The sequence below is a fragment of the Micromys minutus genome (genome assembly GCF_963924665.1).
Source record: "Micromys minutus genome assembly, chromosome: 27".
In the NCBI taxonomy this organism is placed as follows: Eukaryota; Metazoa; Chordata; class Mammalia; order Rodentia; family Muridae; genus Micromys; species Micromys minutus.
In genome coordinates this window covers 23,963,285-23,986,024 of record NC_137962.1, presented here as the reverse complement: position 1 = coordinate 23,986,024, position 22,740 = coordinate 23,963,285, and the positions used below count along the sequence as shown (strand labels likewise).

The 22,740-nt window shown below is 35.3% G+C and overlaps 1 protein-coding gene across 3 annotated transcripts in view; it reads right to left on the bottom strand.

Annotated features, from left to right (window-relative positions):
* SCAF11 (SR-related CTD associated factor 11) overlaps positions 1 to 22,740 on the bottom strand; it is a 45,225-nt gene that overhangs the window by 11,311 nt on the left and 11,174 nt on the right. For all 3 annotated transcript variants that reach the window (XM_080939383.1, XM_080939384.1, XM_080939385.1), the window contains exons 2-9: positions 20,893 to 20,971; positions 18,623 to 18,780; positions 9,932 to 10,009; positions 7,262 to 7,362; positions 6,755 to 6,819; positions 1,414 to 1,472; positions 1,191 to 1,297; positions 150 to 233 (exon numbers count right to left, since the gene is read on the bottom strand). In XM_080939383.1, the coding sequence (XP_080795509.1) occupies positions 150 to 233; positions 1,191 to 1,297; positions 1,414 to 1,472; positions 6,755 to 6,819; positions 7,262 to 7,362; positions 9,932 to 10,009; positions 18,623 to 18,780; positions 20,893 to 20,953 (713 nt within the window). In that variant the 5' untranslated portion in view covers positions 20,954 to 20,971. The remainder of the gene's footprint in view (positions 1 to 149; positions 234 to 1,190; positions 1,298 to 1,413; positions 1,473 to 6,754; positions 6,820 to 7,261; positions 7,363 to 9,931; positions 10,010 to 18,622; positions 18,781 to 20,892; positions 20,972 to 22,740) is intronic.

Below are 22,740 nucleotides of genomic sequence, written 5' to 3'. Positions count from 1 at the left end.
AACGCTTCAGCAGATAGCACATAGGTATTATTTACAACACCAAGTTTAATTTATTCAGAATCTCCTTAAGAAGCATAGATAAAATCTATAAGAATTTTGTGATACTTTTCTGTCTGTTGTAGATATAAATTTTAGTGAACAATTTTTACCTATTAGGAAACCATGACAACTCCAGTTCCTGTCGTTTCTGCCTAATCAATGCACTGATTTCATTGACTTCTATAGATTCTGTACTAAAAAAAAAAAAAATAAATGTAAAGTTTCATTAGAATTCCCAAAACTAACAAGTTATTTAATAACTGAAAAACTGGAAAAAAATTGAGTTATGACAGTAACAGTATAGTTTCCACAACAGATAAACACTTTGAAAATAAGCATATCCCTACCATAAGTAGAACTTTTACAATACAAAACTATTTAAATGCAGAATTCTCAGAATCCTGCATGAACTGGCAGGATGTTGTGAGCCTTGTGAGAGTCTGCCCAGATACAAAGTCATCCTGCACTGACTCTGATGAGGACTGACAAAAAGCCATGAAGACCAGGGCAGAGTGGGCACTTGATCAGTTATTAAGACAACCTTCCATTCAGACACTAACTCCAACTGGTGAGACAAATTCTTACTCAGGACAATCATGTCTGCTTTAGCCCAAAAAAAGAAAATAAAAATGGGTGTCGTTGTCTTGACCAAAAATAGATTTACCTCAGCTTTTCATAAAGGTAATCAGTGTAACTGTTCCTTAAGCATTGTGCCAAGCCCCAAAACACCACAATTCTGTTCTTCTTTGTTGGCTCAATTAAGTCTGTGTGATTTTAAAACTTCAGTATTTAAATCACACAAATATATACCCAACATCTACCTGTCAATCATTCTCTATCCAAAGATTCCAGTATCAGCTCTAACAGTTATTTTAATAGGTACTACACTTATGATTTCACAAATGCCTTGTTTCCCAGCATATATCAAAATTATACTCAGCAACTTACTAACTCAGGCAAACATTATAGAACACTGAGTAATTCACAAAAATAGCAAGTTCTCACTTTTGCTAGTACTAGTTTTCCACAAGGAACAATAACAAAATGAGTCCTATCACTTTAACTGAGCCCAATTTAAGTTTCTACCATAAGTCAATTATGACTAAAACATAATGTGTAACAATTACAAACCAAGGACAGTAAGCACTAACCAAGAAGCTCTATAGGTGCGAGATCCCCAACTGTGGCTGCCACATGAAAACACACCAGACATGTCATTTCTGATACAAGAATCTGTACACTGATTTGATCTTTGAACCTAAAAATATAAAAAGTTGTTAATACACAAAAATACTTTAAAGGATTTGTATGCACCATCAGCACTAAATCACTAAAAGTATTACTAAAAAAAAGTATTCCTTTATTTCAACAAACCTTATTTGTCTTTACTGTAGCATTTTTCTTTCCACCCATTTTATTGTCTGAAAAGTTTCCTATAAAGCAAGAAAACACAACCTGGTTATGTGCCTCAAATTTTATTTCTAAAGTCTGTACACCTTTGACATTGATAAAGACTGTCAGAATGTCTAGGAGTTTACATTTCTAATAATATTTATGTTAAAAACTTTGCAAATGCTAGTTGCATTTTATTAGACACAGACAAAAGAAAAACACACACAGTTATAATAAATACAACCATTATACTCACAGCATCATGAGTATGATTCTGATTAACACGTTTTATTACCCTAAGCAAAAAATGTGAAATACAAGTCTTTAAGCTAGAAGTGCAATGAATTATATTTAGGGCTCCTTATCTACCTATCACTTAAGATAGTTAGTTACAAGCTCGTCTCAAGTAGGAGCTTCCTAAGGGAAAGTGAGGTTTGGGCCTGACTAGTGGTCACCTTTAGCTACTAAGCCTTCAGGGCAAGTACCTCATTCTTCAAACCTACTGGACAGAGGTGCCGACTGGCACTGCTTCTCTGCAGCAATGCTGCTGTCCTGTTGCTTATCACCTTCTCTTTTCAGTTCTTTTCCTTTTCAGTTAGTCTCATCAGGAAATTATTTCTGTCATTTCAAATTTGGTAGTGTAAAGCAAATATTCTTTTTGTTTAGATTTGTTTTACTATGTTTAAATATGTATGGGTGTGGTGTCTGTGTATGGGTGTGTGTGTTTAAGTGCTGGTGCCCAGTGTCCAGAGGCATCAGAGTCCCCTTGACTGGAATTACACAGGCAGTGAGCTGAATGTTGGGAAATACACCCAGGTCCTCTGGAAGAACAGTACGTGATCTTAACTGCTGAGCCAGCTCTTCAACCCTTTATAAAACATAAATTCAAGAAAGATAAATTCTATTAGCAACTTTATACCTTATGAATTTTTTGTTTACTAAGCCTCATGTATGTGTGTATACACATGTTCATAAACGTGTACCATGCATGCAGAGACTAGAGAAAGATCAGGCATCTTCTTCTACCACTTATTCCCTTGAATAAGAATCCCTCACTGACTGTGAAGCTCAGCACTTCAGTTCGGCTAGCTAGACTTCCCAGGACTACCTAGCTCTACCCCACACAGACAGGAATACAAGCTTCACTGCTAGGAATTTACACGGGTACTGAACACTCAAAACTCAGGTTTTCACATTTGCACAGCAAGTGTCTGACCCACTGAGCTATCTCCCCAGCCCAAGAGGACAATCAGTGTATTTATGGTTCATCTTAAACTGTTGCTGATACAATCACTGGTATTTCCTAAGAGTGGTAGGAAACATCTACATTGTAAATAGCAACTGCAGTCTCAGGTGTGCTTGCTTCACAAAAGGTCTACAGATCATCCCATCACTAAAAAACAAAAGCAGCTGGACAAAGTAGGGAGACCTCTTTCCTGTTATGCAAGACCTTGTCCTCTGTTTTCTTATGTTAACACTGCTGGTGAAAGCATATTTTCTACTTAATAGTACAATAAGGTCTATATTTGATTGCCATCAACACTGATGGTGTAACAAATAGAATATGGATATAGGAGGCAAGGAAGCTAAGACTCGGCAACTTACTGTGATGCATAACTGAGAGAAGAAATCATTTTTTTTTTTTTTTTTTTTCAAGTCAGGGTTTTGCTGTGTAGCCGTGGCTGACTTTTCCTGGAACTTGCTCTGTAGAACAGGCTAGCCTCCAACTCAAGAGATCTGCCTTCAGAGTGCTAGGATTAAAGGAATATGTCACCATTGTCCAGCTGAAACAATGATTTTTTAGTTCCTTAAAAAGCCAACAGCAAAAATTTTAACTGAGTGTCCAGCTACAGTTTACAAATAGTCACATTTTAGTTCAACACATATAGAACTGCTGTGCTGTAGTTACACTGTATCTTTTATGTCTCAAAGGCATTAAATTGTTTAGATTCATCCACTACTTAGTAAATGTGTGTGTGTGTGTGTGTGTGTGTGTGTGTATTTTACATAATGCTGTTTGTTCTTTTAGAAACCTTTGAGAACCTGTCATTAGACAAACAGCTTGGTGGAGAGAACTGTTCATTTTCTACCAATGTTAAGTACTGAGAGTTCCAATGACACTCCTTAAAGGATTCAGCGCTGGGGAAATGACAAAGAACAACTAGGTTGCAAAGGGACAAGGTCTGGTTCTCACCACCCATAAGGCAGCTCACAATCATCCAGAACTTGAGGTCTGGGGTAAAGAAAGCCTGTCTAAACTTCAAGGGCACCAGACAAAACATGAGTACACACAGAATAAAAATGAATCTTAAAAAATTCTCTAAATTGTGATTTTTTTCTAGAAGTAATTTCACATACCCATTAATCTTTCTAAAATAATCTACATATTTTAGAAAAACAATACCATCTATTATTCAATTTCTACTTATCAAAAGCATTCATCAAATTTAAAGTTTCCTGCAATGTTTATTTTATTGTTTTGAGAAAAGATCTCACTCTATATTCCAGGCTGACCCTAAACATAAAATATAACCCATGATAACTTAGAATTTGTAGTAATACTCCTGCTTTGGTCTCTCAAGTCCCAGTATTAATATAAACCACCTCAGCTTTAAAGTAACAACACTTTAAAAAGTGACCAAAGGTAAAGACCAGACATTTCGTCATTTGATTTAATATCTCTCTTTACCACTGTGTCCTCTGTGTTCTTTTGTCTAGAATTTCACCTAATTTAGTCTCTACTCCAGTGAAATCCTGCAATCTAAATGGATAATGATATCCCCTTCCTCTACTCTACTGAGGTATAAGTATCTACTAGAGGAACTGTACCTTTAAAAACTGTTAAGCACAGCATAATGGCGCTCACCTGACACAAACACTTGGAAAGCTGTGGAAACTAGGTTTCTCTGAATTCCAGACCAGACAGTTTTACAAAGTGAGCTCAGGACAGCTAGGACTACCTAGTGATAATATTTTTTACTTTAAAAAAAAAAAAAAAAAAGTAATGTAAAAAAACTGTTTCTTGAGCCAGACAGTGGCAGCATAGGCCTTTAATCGCAGCCCTCGGGCGGCAAAAACAGGTACATCTCTGAGTTTGAGGCTAGTCTACAGAATGAGTTCCAAGTCAGCCATAACTACAAACAAACAAACAAACATTTAAAAATGCAAAACAAAACTATCACCACGCCTCCTATCTATCTAAACCGGTGAACTGACTCTCAATCGTTAACTCCATTCTCCCTATGAAAGGCTGAAGTCTCTGCTAAGGTGACTTTCAATCCCTCTTAGAAAAATTACATTCAAGCTTGTATTTTAAGGTCATCCCTTCCGTGCTCTTCCTTTCCTAGTTCTCTGTGTGGCTTAAACGGATGTTTGGTCTGTTATGCTAAGCTGGAAGCATGGCTTGTCTTTAATTTGGAATTTCCCTGTTAGGGTACACAGTGTGAAGTAGGTCTCTGCATATTCGACTGTTAATTCTGTACCAAAGAGATCTAATGGCCCATCCTTGGTCTCATAGTTTGTAAATATTTGTTCTTTCTTCTCTGCCTAAAGCAATCTAGAGTTGTACCTGATTGACTGTAATAAAGAGCTGATGGCCGATAGCTGGGCAGGAAATAAAAGATGGAACATCTGGGAGGAGAAAGAATTCTAGGATAGAGCTAGGCCATCAGCCCAGGAGATGTGAGGAGATGAAAAAATGGTACCTGAACACAGGCAACCAGACATTTGGTAGAATGTAGGTTAAAATACTTGGGTTATCTAAATTATAATCTAGTCAGAGAAGAACTTAGCTATATGTCCAAGGTATTCATAAGTATATTTTGAGTGTTGAGTATTTTGAGACCATGCAGCTGGAAGGAAGAACCATACCAACTTCTAGACTAGGGAGCCAGTGAACACAGGGTAAATGTACAGAAAGATGAAAGCCAAGAGGTAGACCTGGCCATATAGCCAACACAGTGCAGAATTAGTCAGATTAGAGTAGTCAGGAGATTGCTCAGTATCATTATTTACATCTTTGGCGGGTCTGAGATAGTCCCGTTATATCTCCCCAACACATTTCAGTAAACACTAATCCCAGAGACATTTTATGAAAAATCTTTTTATGGACTAGGGGCGAGCTCAGTGGTAAAGTTCTCATCCAGACTATAGGATTTTCTAGGGTTGACTCCCAAGCACTTCCAGGCAAGTGTAGGAAAGAAATCTTTTGTACAATATAAACTAAGATAAAGTCTGAACACCAAACAAATTTGTAATTAGATAAAGATAGTGTGTCCTAAAGAGATGCCTGAAAGGAGCTGGAGAGAAGGCTCAGGTGTTCAGTGGTCGCTGAGCAAGCATAAGGACTTGCATTTGGATCCTGAGAGCCTCCATAAAAACTGAGTGCAGGAGGATGGCTGGGATTCCAGAGCTGAGAAGGTAGAGACAAGAGCCCAAGGGATCAGCAGCTGAATAATTTGATAATCAAACTGCAGGCTTACTGCGAAACCCTGTCTCAAAAACTAAGGTTCAGAGTGATTCAAGAAGACACCCAACATCAACCCCTAGCCTCCAAATGCAAGTACAAATACACACACAGGCACATTTTGAACCAATTAGTACAAAAACCCTAATGTGTATTAGCATGATCCTCTCAGTCTCGGAAACAGAAATAATCAAGTGACTATCACTCTTGGTATTAAATTCTTATTTCTCATTATATTATTAAATCAACAGATTGGGAAATTTTCTTTTGTTTGATTTACCCTTCTATTTTAAAGGTACTCTGACACACATGCTCTCTCTCCCCTTTCCTCTCCCACAAGCATGTGCCATACACATATACCCACCCCCAAAAAAAGGGAGAGACTTTGGGGGAGGGGCTGAATTTACTATAAACACAAACAGCTTGCCTTTAAATAAACACAAACAGTTTGCCTTTAAAGACAAAATGCAGGGACCTCCCTGAGATGATACTCATCCAAAAATCACTGCAAATACTCCAAACCCAAAATGTCTGAGACCCAGGCATTTTACCACCTCCCCTAGATATATGGAATAAGACTACAATACAGGCTACTAAACACAAAATAATCAGGAAATGTTCTTTCTCTCAACAATACTTCCTTTCCTACCTTCTCCCTTCAAACTAAAAGAAAGGGAAGGGGGAACAGCAGAAATGACCTCCATGAAAGCAAAACAACGTAGAAAGTATGGTATATTGTGGAGATATGTAAGCAGTTCCATTATCAACTATTTTCAAAATCAAAATATTACTAAGAAATATAGCATTAACTGTGAGTTACAATACAAACAGAAAGGACACACAAGCAGAGTTACTTACTATACAACACCTTCGAGTCATCAGATCGTTCACATAATAGATCTTCTCTAATGGTGTTTCTTTTTCTGTAGATATGAGTTAAGTTTAAAAGAATTAAAAAACGAAAACTTTGTCCAGTTATTCTTTAATCCACTGACGATCACCACTCAGATCAAATACACAGTGAGTTCTATTATGTTAGTATTTAAACAATAATCTTACTGATTTTCATGACTGCCTACTGAGACATGAAGAATAGAGGTTATTACTTGTTTAAAGGAAGGATTGGAAATGTCTAATACAATAAGGTCTGCACGAGTGCCACCTGCCATTCATTTAATGCTCTTCCCTTGGTCGAGTGACCGCCACAGGAGCTTTATCCAGGCAAACATTATTTCTGCAACCCTTTCTTAGGAGTGGAAAGAAAAACTCTCACCCCAATGTCCTACCCATCTGCAGGAAGCACCCACATTACTCTTCACACTTACGTAGGTCACACTGAATCCCAGTGGAAAATTAGTCACTAACCTTTTGTCACTTCTGGAACTCTCATGATGAAAGAGTTGTTTCTTAAAAGGCCTTTCATTTTCCTTGTTGTCTATTTCTCTCAACTGTCTCTTTATTTGAATCTATAAGAAAAGCAAAACTACCCATTAAATAAGTACACCAACATTGCAAGAGCTTTTTCAAGTCTCCCTTGTAATTACAAAATTAAAGAAAAAAGCCTGTCACACTAAAAAGTACAGTGACAGTCTAACACTATGGTGTACACCTTTAATCACAGCACTCATAAGACTCAAAAACACAAATCAAGAACGAAGACCTGCCTATGCAGAAAACCATTGTCTTTAACAATATGATTTTATAAAGATGGTTGGAAAACATTTGTCTTCCAGACAATCTACTCTGACTTTTATTATATTAATACCTAAGTATGTTTTGTGTAAGATAGGATAATCTGCATAGGTGAAGACATAAGCAATCACACAGGCAGATCCTTTGGTTTTGGGCATACAAGGTCATGTCCAAGTATGAGCGTGCTTGTATAGGACAGAGGAAGACTTCTGGTGTTTTTCCTCAGCACTGTACATATGTTTGTTTGCCCTGGAAGTAGTAATGAAGTAAGTGGTGCTGCTGGCCAGTAAGACCCGGGCTGGGATTCCCAAGTACACACTTTTATTCCAGCTGTTCTTTATTTTTTTTTTTTTAATAAATGACTTTATTTTACAAAACAAAGATAAATGTACAGATTTTAAACATTTTTTGCTTAAAATTATACATTTTTGTCAGTACTGTTTTTTCAGATATTAAAATAATTTTTACATAAACCTATGCGAATATATTTTTTAGTCAGTACTTGATTTTTTCAAGGGCTTGACAGTATGCATTGAAAACCTAATAGTTACCAGGAGCATAAAGTACATGCAAAACAAAACGCAACATGGAAATAGTCAAAGTCTTCTTGTTTTGTAAATATATTTTTTTTTTTTGTTTTCTTTATTTCTTGGACTTCAGTCTGTGAGTTGTTTCCGGGGGAGTGCAAGCCTCTGGGGTTAGCATCCCACTATCAGTGACTGCATATTATGTCTGTTCTTTTGTGACTGGGTTATCTCACTCAGGATGATATTCTCTAGATGCAGCCATTTTCTTAAGAATTTGGTTAAGTCATTGTTTCTGGTGGCTGCCAGCTGTTCTTTAAATACAAGGATGGACTCAAGGACTCATGCTATGGCAAAAAAAAAAGGGGGGGGGGTCTATGGCCCTAGTCCTTCTCTAACAGTTTTTATGTGCACTGCACACTGTTTGTACTTTATATCAGGACTCACAGAAAAGGAAAAATCAAAACAAGTTAGAAATGCCTAAACTGAAAACTAATGCTAAAATAATTGTTTTCCTATAAGCAAACTGCCATAGACTACAGTCAGTCCCTCCCTTAGTGTCATGTACTGTACGTGTGTTATCATTTATTTTCATATACTAGTTCTTTCTCATACATCTGACTTACCACTTTCCTACTTTCTCTTTTTTCATGAACTCAGCAATGTTTCTATTTATTTTCTTCTTTATGACAAGCAAAAAAAAAAAAAAAAAAAAAAATCAGCAATAAAATAGTAATCATTTGTAAGGGCCAGAGAAGAAGACCAAATCTCCTAGAAATGTCAGAAGTTCACCCTTCAGCAAGGTTGCTTAAACAAGATCTTAGTAACAATGACACCACTGGACATTCTAACATAGAATGGGCAATCTCACGAGCCTTCAACCCTAGGTGAAGAACTAGTCATCTAAGAGATGTTGTTCCCTTGGAAACAGTCCCCTAGTTAGTTATCCAATACCAAGAGGTCAGCACTGAAATCATACATACAAGTAACATTATATAGACTGGGCAGACTCTAATTATATATTTAGGAATACGCACGCACGCAACTATGTAACAACAAAGAGGCCAGAGTTAGCAAGGCAGGAGGAATACCTGGGAGAAGTTGGAAGGAGGAAAGGGTAAAATGATCTAATTTTATTTTAATCTGAAAAACTAAAAATGTTTTTAATTATAATCATGACTCATACTAAATAACAACACTGCCACGTAAAAACAAAGATATCAATTTATGCTTAATTTTATTTATCTAATCTCCAAATTATGTTTTTCACTACAACAGTTTTTAAAGGTTTATTTATTATGTATACATAATACTGCCTGCATATACACCTGCAGGCCAGAAGAGGGCATCAGATCCCATTACAGATGGTTGTGAGACACCATGTGGGTGCTGAGAATTGAACTCAGAACCTCTAGAAGAGCAGCCGGTGCTCTAACCACTGAGCCATCTATCTCTCTAACACCCATATAAACGGTTTTTAGATATCTGGAGCCTAAGTTTTATGGAAATTTATCTTTAAATCCAATACTTCAATTAAAACATTTTTGATGAAAAAATGTATTCAAAGTGTTGTCCAACTAAGATGTTTTGAAATACAAGAAACATGCTGATATTTTGGAAAGAAGGCAAAGGAAAAGCAGTACAGTATTAATTATTGGCACTAAAAGCTATGACTTGCCATGTTCAAGAAAAATGATGGCACACATTAAACCTAAAGGTGAACAATTTTTAAAACTGCGTTACCTAGAAATCTATCAAAGCAAAGCAGCTGTGGTTAATACCATGAAGTCATAAACTCAAAGTAAAATCAAAGGCTTACCTTAGCACAACCTTCAAACACACTGAGTTCAAATACGGCCTGAAAAGGTTTCCGATCAATTGGACAAGAAGCCAATATCTGAGAAATGAATACAAATGTGTCTTTAGAAGAGATCACAATTAAACTACACTAAATACAGTCATAACTCCACTATCATAGAAATATATTTTTCTAATTTCAAAAATAAAGGAGAGGAAATACTTTCAGACTGTACCATACCACAAAGCAAAAAACACTGTAAGTTTGCTTCACTCTTTCAAATGTTTGCTGACTGTGTAACTGGAGTACAGTGACCATGTGAAGTCAAATATCCACTCCTAAGGCCCCCTCACGACATGCTGCTGCAGTGAGAAGCACAGGTGACATCAGGGCTGAGCCTCGTCTGCTGTCACATACAGCTGGCCACACAGAGGGCCTTGAGCAAGCCATCTCCACATTCTGATACTGAGATTTAACATTGTTGTCAAACTTACTACACTGACTAAACAGCTGTTAGCAATGAAACTGTATTTAAGATATGAAGCATTTGTCCAGTCTCCTTGAACCTAAATAACACCCCTAAAGCTAAGGACTTAACATACTTTTGCAGCTACCTAATATACATTTATCTTTTTAATATTACAATTTACATGCTGAGTTCCATTTTATTTTTTTCTTGTAAAGTAACAATACATTGGTTCACAGTAACTTTTTTTTTAACAGCATGGCATGTCACAATAGCTAGTTTTCATTTTCTTTAAAAGACACATAAGATTTAGCATATTTTATTTTTAAAAACATACTCAAGTTTCTTTTTATCCATCCATACTCTTTACCTAGTTTTTATTAGGTTTCTGTTTTTTTCCAAATTGAATTATGTGTTCTTTATTTTGTAAGAAAATTTGTCTTTCAATTATTTTACAATTATAAATTAATCTAATTTTGATTTATGTTCCTGTTTCAAAATATATACTTTATATGCATCAACTATAATTCCATTATTAAATGTATGTAGAATGTATTTATATTATTAAAGAAATTTAAGATAGACTTTTGTACTAGGAGGAAAGACTACAATTTAATGAGGACATTACTAATTCCTATAGTTGCACAGGTCAAAAGAGAATACTAGCAACTTAGCAACACTCATCTGAAAGATCAAAGATAAATTTTAGAATGTAGGTAATTTACTTTATACTATTCCTTACTGGAAAATGTGATTTTTGCCCATATTTAAATAAGCTTATAGAACAGAGTATGTGTAGCCCCTAATCATATAACACATTTCTACAAAACTCATTGAATTCTTAAAAACAAGCTAAAGTATCAACGAATTACTTTCTACAACTTGAGTAAAATGTATACATTTTTAGTAAATAGGCTCTGACATAAAAATGCTTCACCACTCGAAAAGAGAAGATGAAGAGTTAATTACTACAATAAATCAGTCCTGACAAAACTTTAATGTACTTCCAAATTCTCAGGATTTACGATGCTATAAATTTGCTACCAAAATGTGTTTTAAAAGTAGCAAAAAACAAAGTACTTTACATCTTACTCATAATGCATTTCAAATTTAGTGAAATTTAGCTATTTTAATTTAATGAACTAGATATCCTAACAATGCAACAGCTTGTTGGCAAAAACTATAAAATTGAGGTTACATTCTTACACGTATATTGAAAATATATAAAGTACTTTCTACTTTAAAGGTAATTTTCAAAGATTAAACAGTTAATAAATAAAAATTAGGTTTTCAATGTGTTTTGAAAACTAAAATGCACAGAAGCACTGTATTTACTGTCTTACACATTTTCTCTTTTGCCCAAACTCTGGCTCTGTTGCATAAACTTTTTGTGCGTCATGTATAAGAACTTTAAGGTTAATTTATGGTAATTGACTGTTAACAATTCTTAAGAGGAACCTGTGATATACATTAGTTCCTACATAAGAGTCAGTCTAACCACACTGACAAAAACACAAAAGGACGATCTACAATGTGATATATGAAACATGAGTCCTTAAGAGATTTACTTTGTTGGTCTACCTATAATAACTTTATGAGCCAAAGAAATAGATGTATCAAATCAGTCGGTAGCTGAAATTACACAGTCTCATTGTGTTTCTTATTAAATTTCCTTGACATCAACTAGCCATCATTCCTTTCTTTGTAATCTTTAAAGTACCAAGATTTTAACCTGATCCATTCATGCTTTGGCATGTTCCAAACATACAGGTTCTAGGCAAGATCTCCATCTTTGATCCCACGATGGCTACCTGGTTTGGCTCTGACTAGATTCAGTGAAAAGGATCTCCACTACTATAACAAAAACATATATACAAACAGAGTAAAACAGGGAAAAGTTGGCAGTAATGAGAAACTCCACTGTGTCATAATATAGACACACTGAACAACTCTCATAAAGAGGACTGAATTAACATTAGAGAACAATCTAATTCACTTTGACCCAATCTTAGCAAATGGGGAAAAAAATTACCCTAAAATTACATTATCTTCTTCAGGTATAAAAGTTTACTTAAAGAAATAAACCCAGAAAAGTAGATAAAAAAAAATCTTTGCTGGGGCTAAGAAACAATGCTACCTGCATGTAAACTTAAAAACATACTGTAAAAGAGTACTTCAGAGAGGAAACGGCAATCTATCACTTATTCTCTATTTTCATAGTTCACATAAATTACAGAACTCAGTGAAAAAATCAAAGCATGTTTTAAAAATTAAAAGCCATAATTTTCCTTAATATACCCTTTATGCTTAGTTTATTTAATATATACAAATATCAATCCACGCATCACATAATAATTGCATTAACAGAAAAATTTTACAAAAGGGTTTTTGTTTTGTTTTGAAAATGCTTAGATTGGCTATTTTACGCCATTAACAGGGAATTCTCATCCCCACATTTAGCAGATAATGAGACAATCCCAAGATACTTTGGTCCTCAAAATAGTGTTTTCAGAGTAAAGTTTGTTTGGCTATACATACTAACCTAATTTTCAAGCTGCAAATTTTTAAGCATTCCTATTTAAAGCTAATGTATAGAAAAATTAATATTTTAAATGAGTTTAACTTTAAAGACTATCAAACTTTTTATATTTAAAATTTTAATGTTCACCATTTTGATTACTTTTACAACAAAAATATCTTTACCTGTTTAATGTAACTTTAAGTAATTTTTAAAATATCTAATTAGTTCCATAATCAAAAGATCTAAGAACACCATTTAACTTTATGATACAACTACAAAGTTAATGAAACTTGCTCACTGTTTTACGAATAATGTATATTAAAAACAGAGCACATATCTTACAACAAATGCTCTGTAGTACTATTACATTAGGAGGAAATCTTGATAGAAAAAAAAGATCTTTCCTAATGATTTCAGTAAAACATACCCTAGTATTCTGGAGCGTTGTAAATTCCCAGTTCAGACAAACTCATATTTAAATATAAGAACAGGAAGCCTTCCTTATTTGAGAATTCAGGATTCTTGGTTTCTAATATTTCTTGCTTCCTGATGCTGCTCTATCCTCAATCACAATGGCTGCCTATAGATAGCCCCTCCTAGAGAGAGAGAAGCAAGTGTTAAAGGAAGTGTTTAAAACTAAGTCTCAACACCTATGCTTACTTACAGGTCAGTTTTCCTGTTCATGGTTATCACCGCCTGTCTCTGCCACTAAGAACTAAAGCATATTGTGTACAAAATTACAGTTCATAGTCAATGGTGACTTAGGGATGCAAACCATTAGAGGTCGGTGCTTACTTTAAAACTGTTGACCATTATCCCTTCCCCAGTGATAGTACCAACACAGCTAGCCATGGATCTCCAAAGGGCTCACCAGGAGTCAAGCTACATGTTCCCTATCACATCTAAACATCCATTCCAAACAGCCTTGTCAATACCCATTTGGTTCTTTACAGCGGCTTTCAAAAGCATATCCACTAAATTAACAGTTGTCAGTGATAAAATTAACTCTAACAATACGTTCAGTACACCCACTCAAAAGGAATTTTTTCACATTTCCCAAGATATACTGTAACATTAGGGTAGACTTATTCTTTCTCTCAATGTCTTCTGACATCTAATAATTGAGGCTTTTTTCCTAGCATACAAACAGAAAGTTCAGAAAATTGCCTGTATAAATCATTTTAAATATTCTGACATTTCCAACTGGCCTATATAGAAATATATATGTATATTAATTTACCTCATGGGTGAAAAGAATATTAGATAAGGATTCTCACAAGTATTCTTATATTCTATGCAACAAATGTCAACTGCTCTGAGATTTTTACCTTTGTTGTTTAATCCATCTAAAAACACACTTGCACCTGCCTGTATTCAACACTGACCTTCAGGAGCTCTGGGTCACCTTGGGAACATCTTCATTTCTATTCTCAGGAGACTGCCTCTGCTAACTGTCCATCTGACTTTCTTAACCTTTCATTCTCAAACTGAAGCTGTCAGCATCCCATAGGTATAGAGGAAGTTCAATCACTTCTTTATGTGGACAAACTAATTACATTTTTTAAATGCTTAAAATAGTTAAAAAGAAATAATGTAAGAAGAACTGGGGCTGGGGAGATGGCTCAGAGGTTGAGCATACTGGCTGCTCTTCTAGAGGTTCTGAGTTCAATTCCCAGCAACCACATAGTGGCTCACAACCATCTGTAATGAGATCCAGAGTCTCTTCTGGCATGCAGGCATTTATGCAGCCAGAATACTCTACATAATCAATAAACCTTTAAAAAAATAAAGGAAGAACTTCAGTAGTTGTCAGACTATACTAGTTATACACACTGTAAGTACTGCACGTCCTTGTAATGCAGCACATCTTAGAGCATTGCTTTTAGCATATTCAACACCTGAGGTCTTAGTTTAATCCTCAGCATCAAAATGCATAGTAAGAACTATTAAATCCTTTAAACACGGAATGCTTCTAAGTTCTCAAACGGTAACTCTCTAAACACCAAACTTTTTTTAACTTTCTTCTGGTGACTGTGCCAAGGTAAAAAACTTATCCTCATTCAATACACAGATATTTTGTCTGTAGAGGATCATATATATGACCAGCTGTCACTATTTCTATTGAAACATGACTTTTCTAGCCTTCATGCACATGAACATGAAAGTATGTCTGTGCAGGAGCCCCAGAAGTCAGAAAATCATGTCAGATCCCATGGAACTGGAATTACAGACTATTGTGAGACACTGTGTGGATACTGGGAATTGAACCAGGTCCTCTGTAACAATGGCTAATGTTCATAATTGCTAAGCCATATTTCCAGCTCAGAAATAAAGTATGTAAGATGAAGAAATCCTTAGGAAGGGTGGTAAACATTAGCACACTGCTCTTAGCATACTTGGCAGTACAAAGGCTTTTCTCAGTTTCAAGATTCTTAGCTCCAATAGTAATGGTTTAATAAAAATGTCAACAGGACCCACCTGCCCATTACATTTCTGTAAATATCCTATTTCTCTTTCTTCTATTCCCCATTTCTCTTATTTAAGACAGAATCTTGGCATTCTGTCTTAAATAAGAGAAAGACCTAGCTAGCCTGTACTTGCTATGTAGCCCAAGCTACCTCTAAAATCCTCCTGTCGCAGCTTCAAAAATACTGAGACTGCAGGTGTACAAAACCATACTGGCTTTTCAGAACAATATATATTCTGGCTACACTGTTAAGCTAAGAGGCTTGCCACCTATGAATCCTGTAACTGACACCAATATAAGAGACTCAGTATGTTCTAGTGGACCTATGGTGGGGCCATTAGGTTCTGGAGACATCAACATTACCATGAATGTTGACATTCTTTTTCCTAAGTAATGTGGGTTCTACAGCATACCTAAAGAGCAGATGGTCATTTACTTTAACACTTCAATTTTGCTTATTTGTTTAGATAACCACGAAAACAAGACCTTAAAGCATAAAGAAGCTCAAACTCATTTTTATTTAAGGAACAGGTATTTGGAGACATGAAAATTTTCAGGAGTGTGTGCAATATAAAAATCACCAGACTAAAATGAATTCAATCTTTCAAAATACCAGTTTCTTGTGATAAAATTTCTTCACTGACTAAATAAGGTAGAGAGGGAAGGGTATGCTTGATGCCCTTCTTTAGTCAGTCTTTAGTGAACTTCAACTACACCCTGCAGCAGAGCTAAAGCTCTAAAAGACAAGACAAGATCTAGGAAAAATGACCCAGAATGCAGTCTATGCCTTTTCTTAACATACAGATTTCCAAGTACAATGTTGCTTTGATCCCTATACTTCTCCTAGAAAGGACATTAATAAAATTTTAAACTTTAGAGTCTTAAATTTTAACTTTGAATTACACTTGAGGTATCTGGAAACAAATTAATACTAGAGTCCAGAGCCTTTATTTTGTACTTAAAATAAACATTAAAATAGTAGATTAAATGAAAGAATGTTGACTAGAACCTTCAAAGTCTCTACATATATACATTCATTTCTAGTACTGATTCTAAAACACACTGCATACCTCTTTAAACAGGAAGTTGACAAGAATGAGAGCAAAGTCCTTTAATGATGGCAATGAAAGAGATGACACTAAAATCTATTTCCCAAGGCAATATACTTCTAATTGTTATCACAACAAGACTAACTGAAAATTGAGACACCTAAGAAGATCTGTAAGCATGTTATTCATGGTTTATAATGAACAATATGAGGCCCACCATTATCTTAATGCAAAGGTTGTCAACCTTCCTAATGTTGCAACCCTTTAATACAGTTCATTTCTCATGTTGTGATGCCATGAGAATTATTTTCATTGCTACTCTATAACTCAACTGTTGCTATTGTTACAAATCATAATGTAAATATCTGTGTTTTCATATGCTCTTTGACAATCCCTGTCATAATCCATACGTTGAGAACTGAAGACTTAATGGCTTACTGGTGGCTGCTCTCTCCACTAGGGACAACGAAATAGTTCAGAATGTTCTCTCGTCTCCCCTTTCAAAGTTAATTACTTTGTTAAACAATAACACAACTCCACACTACCCTGTAATCAGTACTTAAGACAGCAGTACACAGAACTTGCTTTTGAAAAGCAAAGCAATTTCACTTCAATAAATTATTTATTTTCAAAAAATTAGGGGCTGGAGAAATGGCTGAGCAATTAGAAACACATACTGTTCTCTTAGAGAGGATTCAAGTTTGGTTCCCATGTTGGTAGCTTATAACTACCTGTAACTCCAACTCTACGGGCTCAGACATCCTCTGCTGGCCTTTGTAGGCATAGCCCCCCCCCCCCAATTCCCCTCCACACACGCACATATATAAAAACAAGTATTTCTTATAAAATAACAAAAAACAAAGAATACATTACATGCAAAAAAATGTGTTGACTTTTATATATACTACCAGGCATTTTCAAATTTAAAATAAATGAGCTGAAATATAGTTAAGTTTACTATTGTTTATACATTAAATATGTGCAGTCTATAACCTAGCAATTACAACTTCTCAATAAACCCAACTTCCAAAGAAACCTGTAACACGTACATCATGACAAAGCTTATAGTAAAGATGCCCTTGAGGTGGTAAAGGAGGGAGATGTCTACACATTCTTACTGTCTTAAAAAAACACACATCTTATTGTTTAAAATTCCTAATTGTGTAGTCACTGAACATAATCAGGAAAAGACCAAAACCTTTAACTCATGCAGAAACAGGGTTTCTCAACTACCACCTGGTCAAATATATATATACATGTCACAGTGCACTAATCTACGACTGAATGACAGAAAGGCATTAGTCATCACGACAGCTACATATGGAGATTTACCAACAGTATTCTGCCCAAACTCATAGTATTTTTCTCAAAATACATTTTCACCTATTAGTTAGGTTTTTAATCTAAATTATGTTTCTTCTTGTACTCTTATTAATTCAACTAGTATAACAAATCTCTTACATAAAAGTTAACCAGAAAGACAGCATCCACTATACAAAGTCAGTTCTTTCAACAATATTAAGGAAGATAAGTACAAGAAAAAATAACTTTGAGATACACCTAATTCTTTACAAACTGTAACATAATATAAAAAATGGTAAATGTTTTATTGTATAATTAATAATAGCAAGGCTTAAGATTAATATATACTTCAATGTATCTGGCCCAAACTGATTTACTATATAACAGTCAAAGCCTAAAATATCTTGTTTTTTAATTACTTTTATAAAAAATCTTAAGTAAAATCTCTAATGCAGATTCTGAAATTAGTCCACACTAAAGATCCCTAAACCTTAAAGTGAAAGAACACCATGGCATCTATTCTGATTATTCCAGAAGTTGACAGAAAGAAATCAAATAACCTGTGTAAAAATTCTCTGAAAAACATAAAATAAAAAGCAGACAAGGTTGTTATTAGTAGCAAGCTGGTAATACCCTGTAAGGGTCAGAAACGGTTTGGCCTGCTCTTTGTGTAAGGTTTTCTTCAAAGTATAAATTAAAATTAATTATAAAAGAATGAAAAGACCAAGAAAAAAAACAGTTGGAAGAAAATATGCAGACAGAATGTAAACAAATGGAAATGTGACTAAAGCAGAAGGGAAAGAACTTAGTATAAAATAATTTATAAAAGGCAGTAGCAATAAGCAAAATAAACTAAAAGAAATTAAATGCAGTAATTACCTATGATTAATGCTCATCTCAGACTTACCTCTGCCCATTTAAGAATACAGGACATACAGAAGACATGATTACAACTTTCTGGAAAACCAACTTCCTTCCCTAATAGGCAACTAAGACATATTGGACATCTGTCTGCTTCACTGTACAGTAAGCCAGCGGTATCAGCATTATTTCTGATTTCTTCACCTGCAAAGAAAAAGGACAGTCATGTTTTCAAAGGCCCCAAAACCAATGGTTTATGCTTCTAAGCAATATGGCTACCTACATCCTCAAAGGGCCAGCCCTACCTTTTTGCAACTACATCCTTGATGTCAAATGACAAACACACTCTTAAAGTTCAACAGCACCAGCATTTATTTTGTGTGTACTCTGAATGTGTGTGTGTAATAGGGAGATTCTAGGAAATTTAACCCAGACCTCTTATATACTACATACATGTCCTACTACTTAGTACATTCTCAATCAACTTTCTTATATATTTCAGTGAAGAAGGGAGACATACATGGACCATGAATTAATTTTAAATATTATTTACCTGGTTCAAAATTTATAAGTAAAAATGACTACAGTGACAAACCTAGTCACACACCCATCTACTTCTACTATATCCAATAATAACTTCTTTTGTTATACCAGTATTTTTAATGCATAGAAAAGCAATTGCTTCCCTGCCTTCCCTCAGTTAAAATGAGGTTTCTCGGCCTCATGATGATGAGCACTCCTTTAGCACCAGCATTTGGGAGGCAGAGGCAGGTGATGTCTCAAGACAAGCTTGTTCTACAGAGTGCATTCCAGGACAGCCAAGGATGAACAAAGAAAAGTTATCTCAAAGAAACATTTAAAACAAAAAGTTTCTCAATACATAGGTTGGCTTCAAACTCGGGATATTTCTATCTCAGCTTCCCAGGTACTAGGAACACAGGGGTGAGCCAACAAGCCAGCATATATACATTCTACATCTTTTCTTTCTTCACACAAACACTGGAGTACTAATCTGCCTCTTAAAATAACTTATGAATGGACATTCATGTGTCTTCCACCATTGGCTATGACAACAAATGCTGAGGATAGAACCCAGAATCCCATTAGGCAAATTAAGAACTCAACCAGTGAGCTTATATTACAGCACAATTATTTCAAATTTCAAAAAGTGTATCTACAGATCAAGTCTTTAAAGATGGAATTACTAGCCAGGTGATGGTGGTGCATGCCTTTAATTCTAGTATTTGGATGGCAGAGGCAGGCGAGGCCAGCCTGGTCTACAGAGCAAGTTCCAGGACAGCCAAGGCTATACAGAGAAACCCTGTTTCAAATGACCAAAAACAGGAGCAGTGTGGAGTCAACATGTATATTTATAACATAAGAATAAACATGCCAAATCTGTCCCTGTACCAATTTAAAATCCTATCAGTAAAGTAATCAACTTACACAAAAATGTGTAAGCAAGTAATAGGAACTGTATAATTCAATATAACCTGGAGCCTTCTCAGGTAGGATAAATTAATCTAAAAGATCAGGACTAAGCCAAAACACTCAAATAGAGCCCATATGGTTCCAGTATGAGTTTGGAATGAAGGAAATACAAATTCTATAAAGAATACCTCAATTGGGCATTTAGGATTTCAGATTAAACTTAACAAATACAAACTAAGATACACACATAGTACACAGACATACAATGCAGGTAAAATACCCATATACATAAAATAAGCAAATAAATAAAAAGATTAACTTTACAGGGAGAAGAAAATATTAATGCTATTATAATTTTAAAAAGGAAGAATGCTCATGAAATAATGTGCTTGCCAATTCCCAGGAAAAAAAAAGGAAAAAAAAAAATTTTTAAAAACTTGGCCAAGTAAATGTGGTTCCAGTGCTGAGAAGACAGAGACAGGCCAATTGCTGAGGTTTGCTGACCAGCCAACTTGGAAATTCCCAGGCCAGTAAGAAACCTTGTCTCAAAAACAGAAAAAGTGAATGGTTCCTGAGAACAACATCCTCAACACCCAAGTTTGTCCCCTGGCCTCCACATATACACAAGTACATGTACATATGTGCCTATACACACACACCCCTACAAAGAAACACACACAAATAATCCATAAATTCCAAAAAAAAAAAATCAAGAATTCAACTAAAAATGTTCAATGAAAGCATTAGAAGGCAAAGTGTATAATTCTTAATTCTTATATCATTTGTTTCAGAATATTTTTAAAAATGACAGAAAAATTTAGAAACCTTAATTTTAAAGTCTAGTAACACTATTTGATTTTCAACATAGGCTTTATAACCATTTACCTTCCATATCTTCACACTCCTGATCACCCACATTCTGATTATATACAGATTTCTTCTTCATCTCTCCTTGTGGAGTTTCCTATAGAATAAATAATAAGAGAATGTTTGTTTGCCATCTCCCAATCAAATGAATTTTAAAAGTGTTGAACCATAAGAAACTACTTTATACATAATGAATGAGCCAAACCAATCAGTTTGTGAACAACTCAGTATTCTTATTAAAAGTATTTATCTATCTACTATTATTATGTGTGTAGGGTGCACACTGAAGTTCATTTGCAGCTGTGGAGAGAGTTGGTTTCTCCTTCCACCTTTTAGATGGGTTCTGGGGACTGAATTCAGGTTGCTAGGTGTGCTGCAAGTGCCTTTATTTGATTAAGCCATCTCGCCTACTCAATCATCCACTACTCTTTCATAGTACTTACACATCAAGAAACAAAATGTTGCCTAATTGACAAGACCTAGAATCACCTTAGAAACAAATCTCTAGATATATCTAACAAGGATTATCTAGCTTAGGTTCAAGTGGGAAGATCACCCTGAATAAAATGTGGGTAGTGGCATGCTCTGAATTACAGAAGAGGATGGATGAGCAGCTGGCCTCCCAATCCTGCCACTTAACCCTCCCCTACTACGATCACATTTATCCCCTTGAAGTCTAAGGCAAAATAACCCCTTCCTTCAGTTGGTTCTTCTCAGGTATTTTTTTTAACAAAAACGAGAAAAGTATATAACTAATGTAAGAAGTTTTGTATAACTGTTAATTAACAAGTAAAGTAATAAATTCCGTAACACAGACCTAAGACTGTGGAAAAGAGATCAACGTAGAATGGAATTATCTGGTAAACTGAGGTGATGTGTAGAACTTACAATATTCAAGAAACAACAAAATATGGAGAGATATTTGATAAGTTCACAGAAATCCCCACGTCGCATCAATAACCACGTGTAACCTACCCTGCTATCATCATCATCCCACACCAGACAGTATATCTGTTCCAATCAATGAACCTTACCTAATACAGTATTATCACCCAAGTCCACAGTTTGGATAGAGTACACTCTGGGTGTTGTACACTCCAAGTGTGGACAGATGTAAGACTTCTAGTAGCTGTTTACAGCTGCTGTGTCTAAAGAGGTTCAGTACCCTACAACTCATCTGTGTTCTACCTATTTCTTCCTTCCTACTCCAAATCCCTGACATCGTTTTAGTCCCTACAGTTCTGCCTTTACTAGAACATTATCTGGTTAGAATCATAGCTTATATCCTTTTTCAATGGTTTCTCTTAGTAACACATGCACTGAGGTTCTCTTTTCCTTAGCATATATTACTTGTATGAGACAAGGAGTTTTGATGTGGTGTTTCCCTACATGTCCATTTCACACCGAGATCATGGTCATATTCACCCTCCTCCATCCTGCCCTGGCTCTTCCCACTGACCCCCATGTCCTCCCTAACAGTCTCCTTCTGGGTTTAGATCTACCAGTACCTTTTCTAAACTCAGATGAGTGAAAACATGTGACACTTTCCCCGAACCTAGCTTTTCTCAGTTAACACGATTTCCAGTTCCAACCATTTTTCCTGAAAATACCATAATTTCATTTTTCTGTTACCATCAAAATGACAAAGTCAAATCTAAAAACCTCAAATTTTATTTTTTTAAATCAGTAATTCCATGATGCTTATGCTACCTGATGAGAAATATTATATGTATAAAAAAGAATTGATATTTAACAGATTAAGCCTATGTCTATTAGAAACAAACAAACAAAAAAAGACCACTGAGATGTTACAGGCTTATTTCCTAACCAAACACACCACACACACACACACACACAAACTTGTAA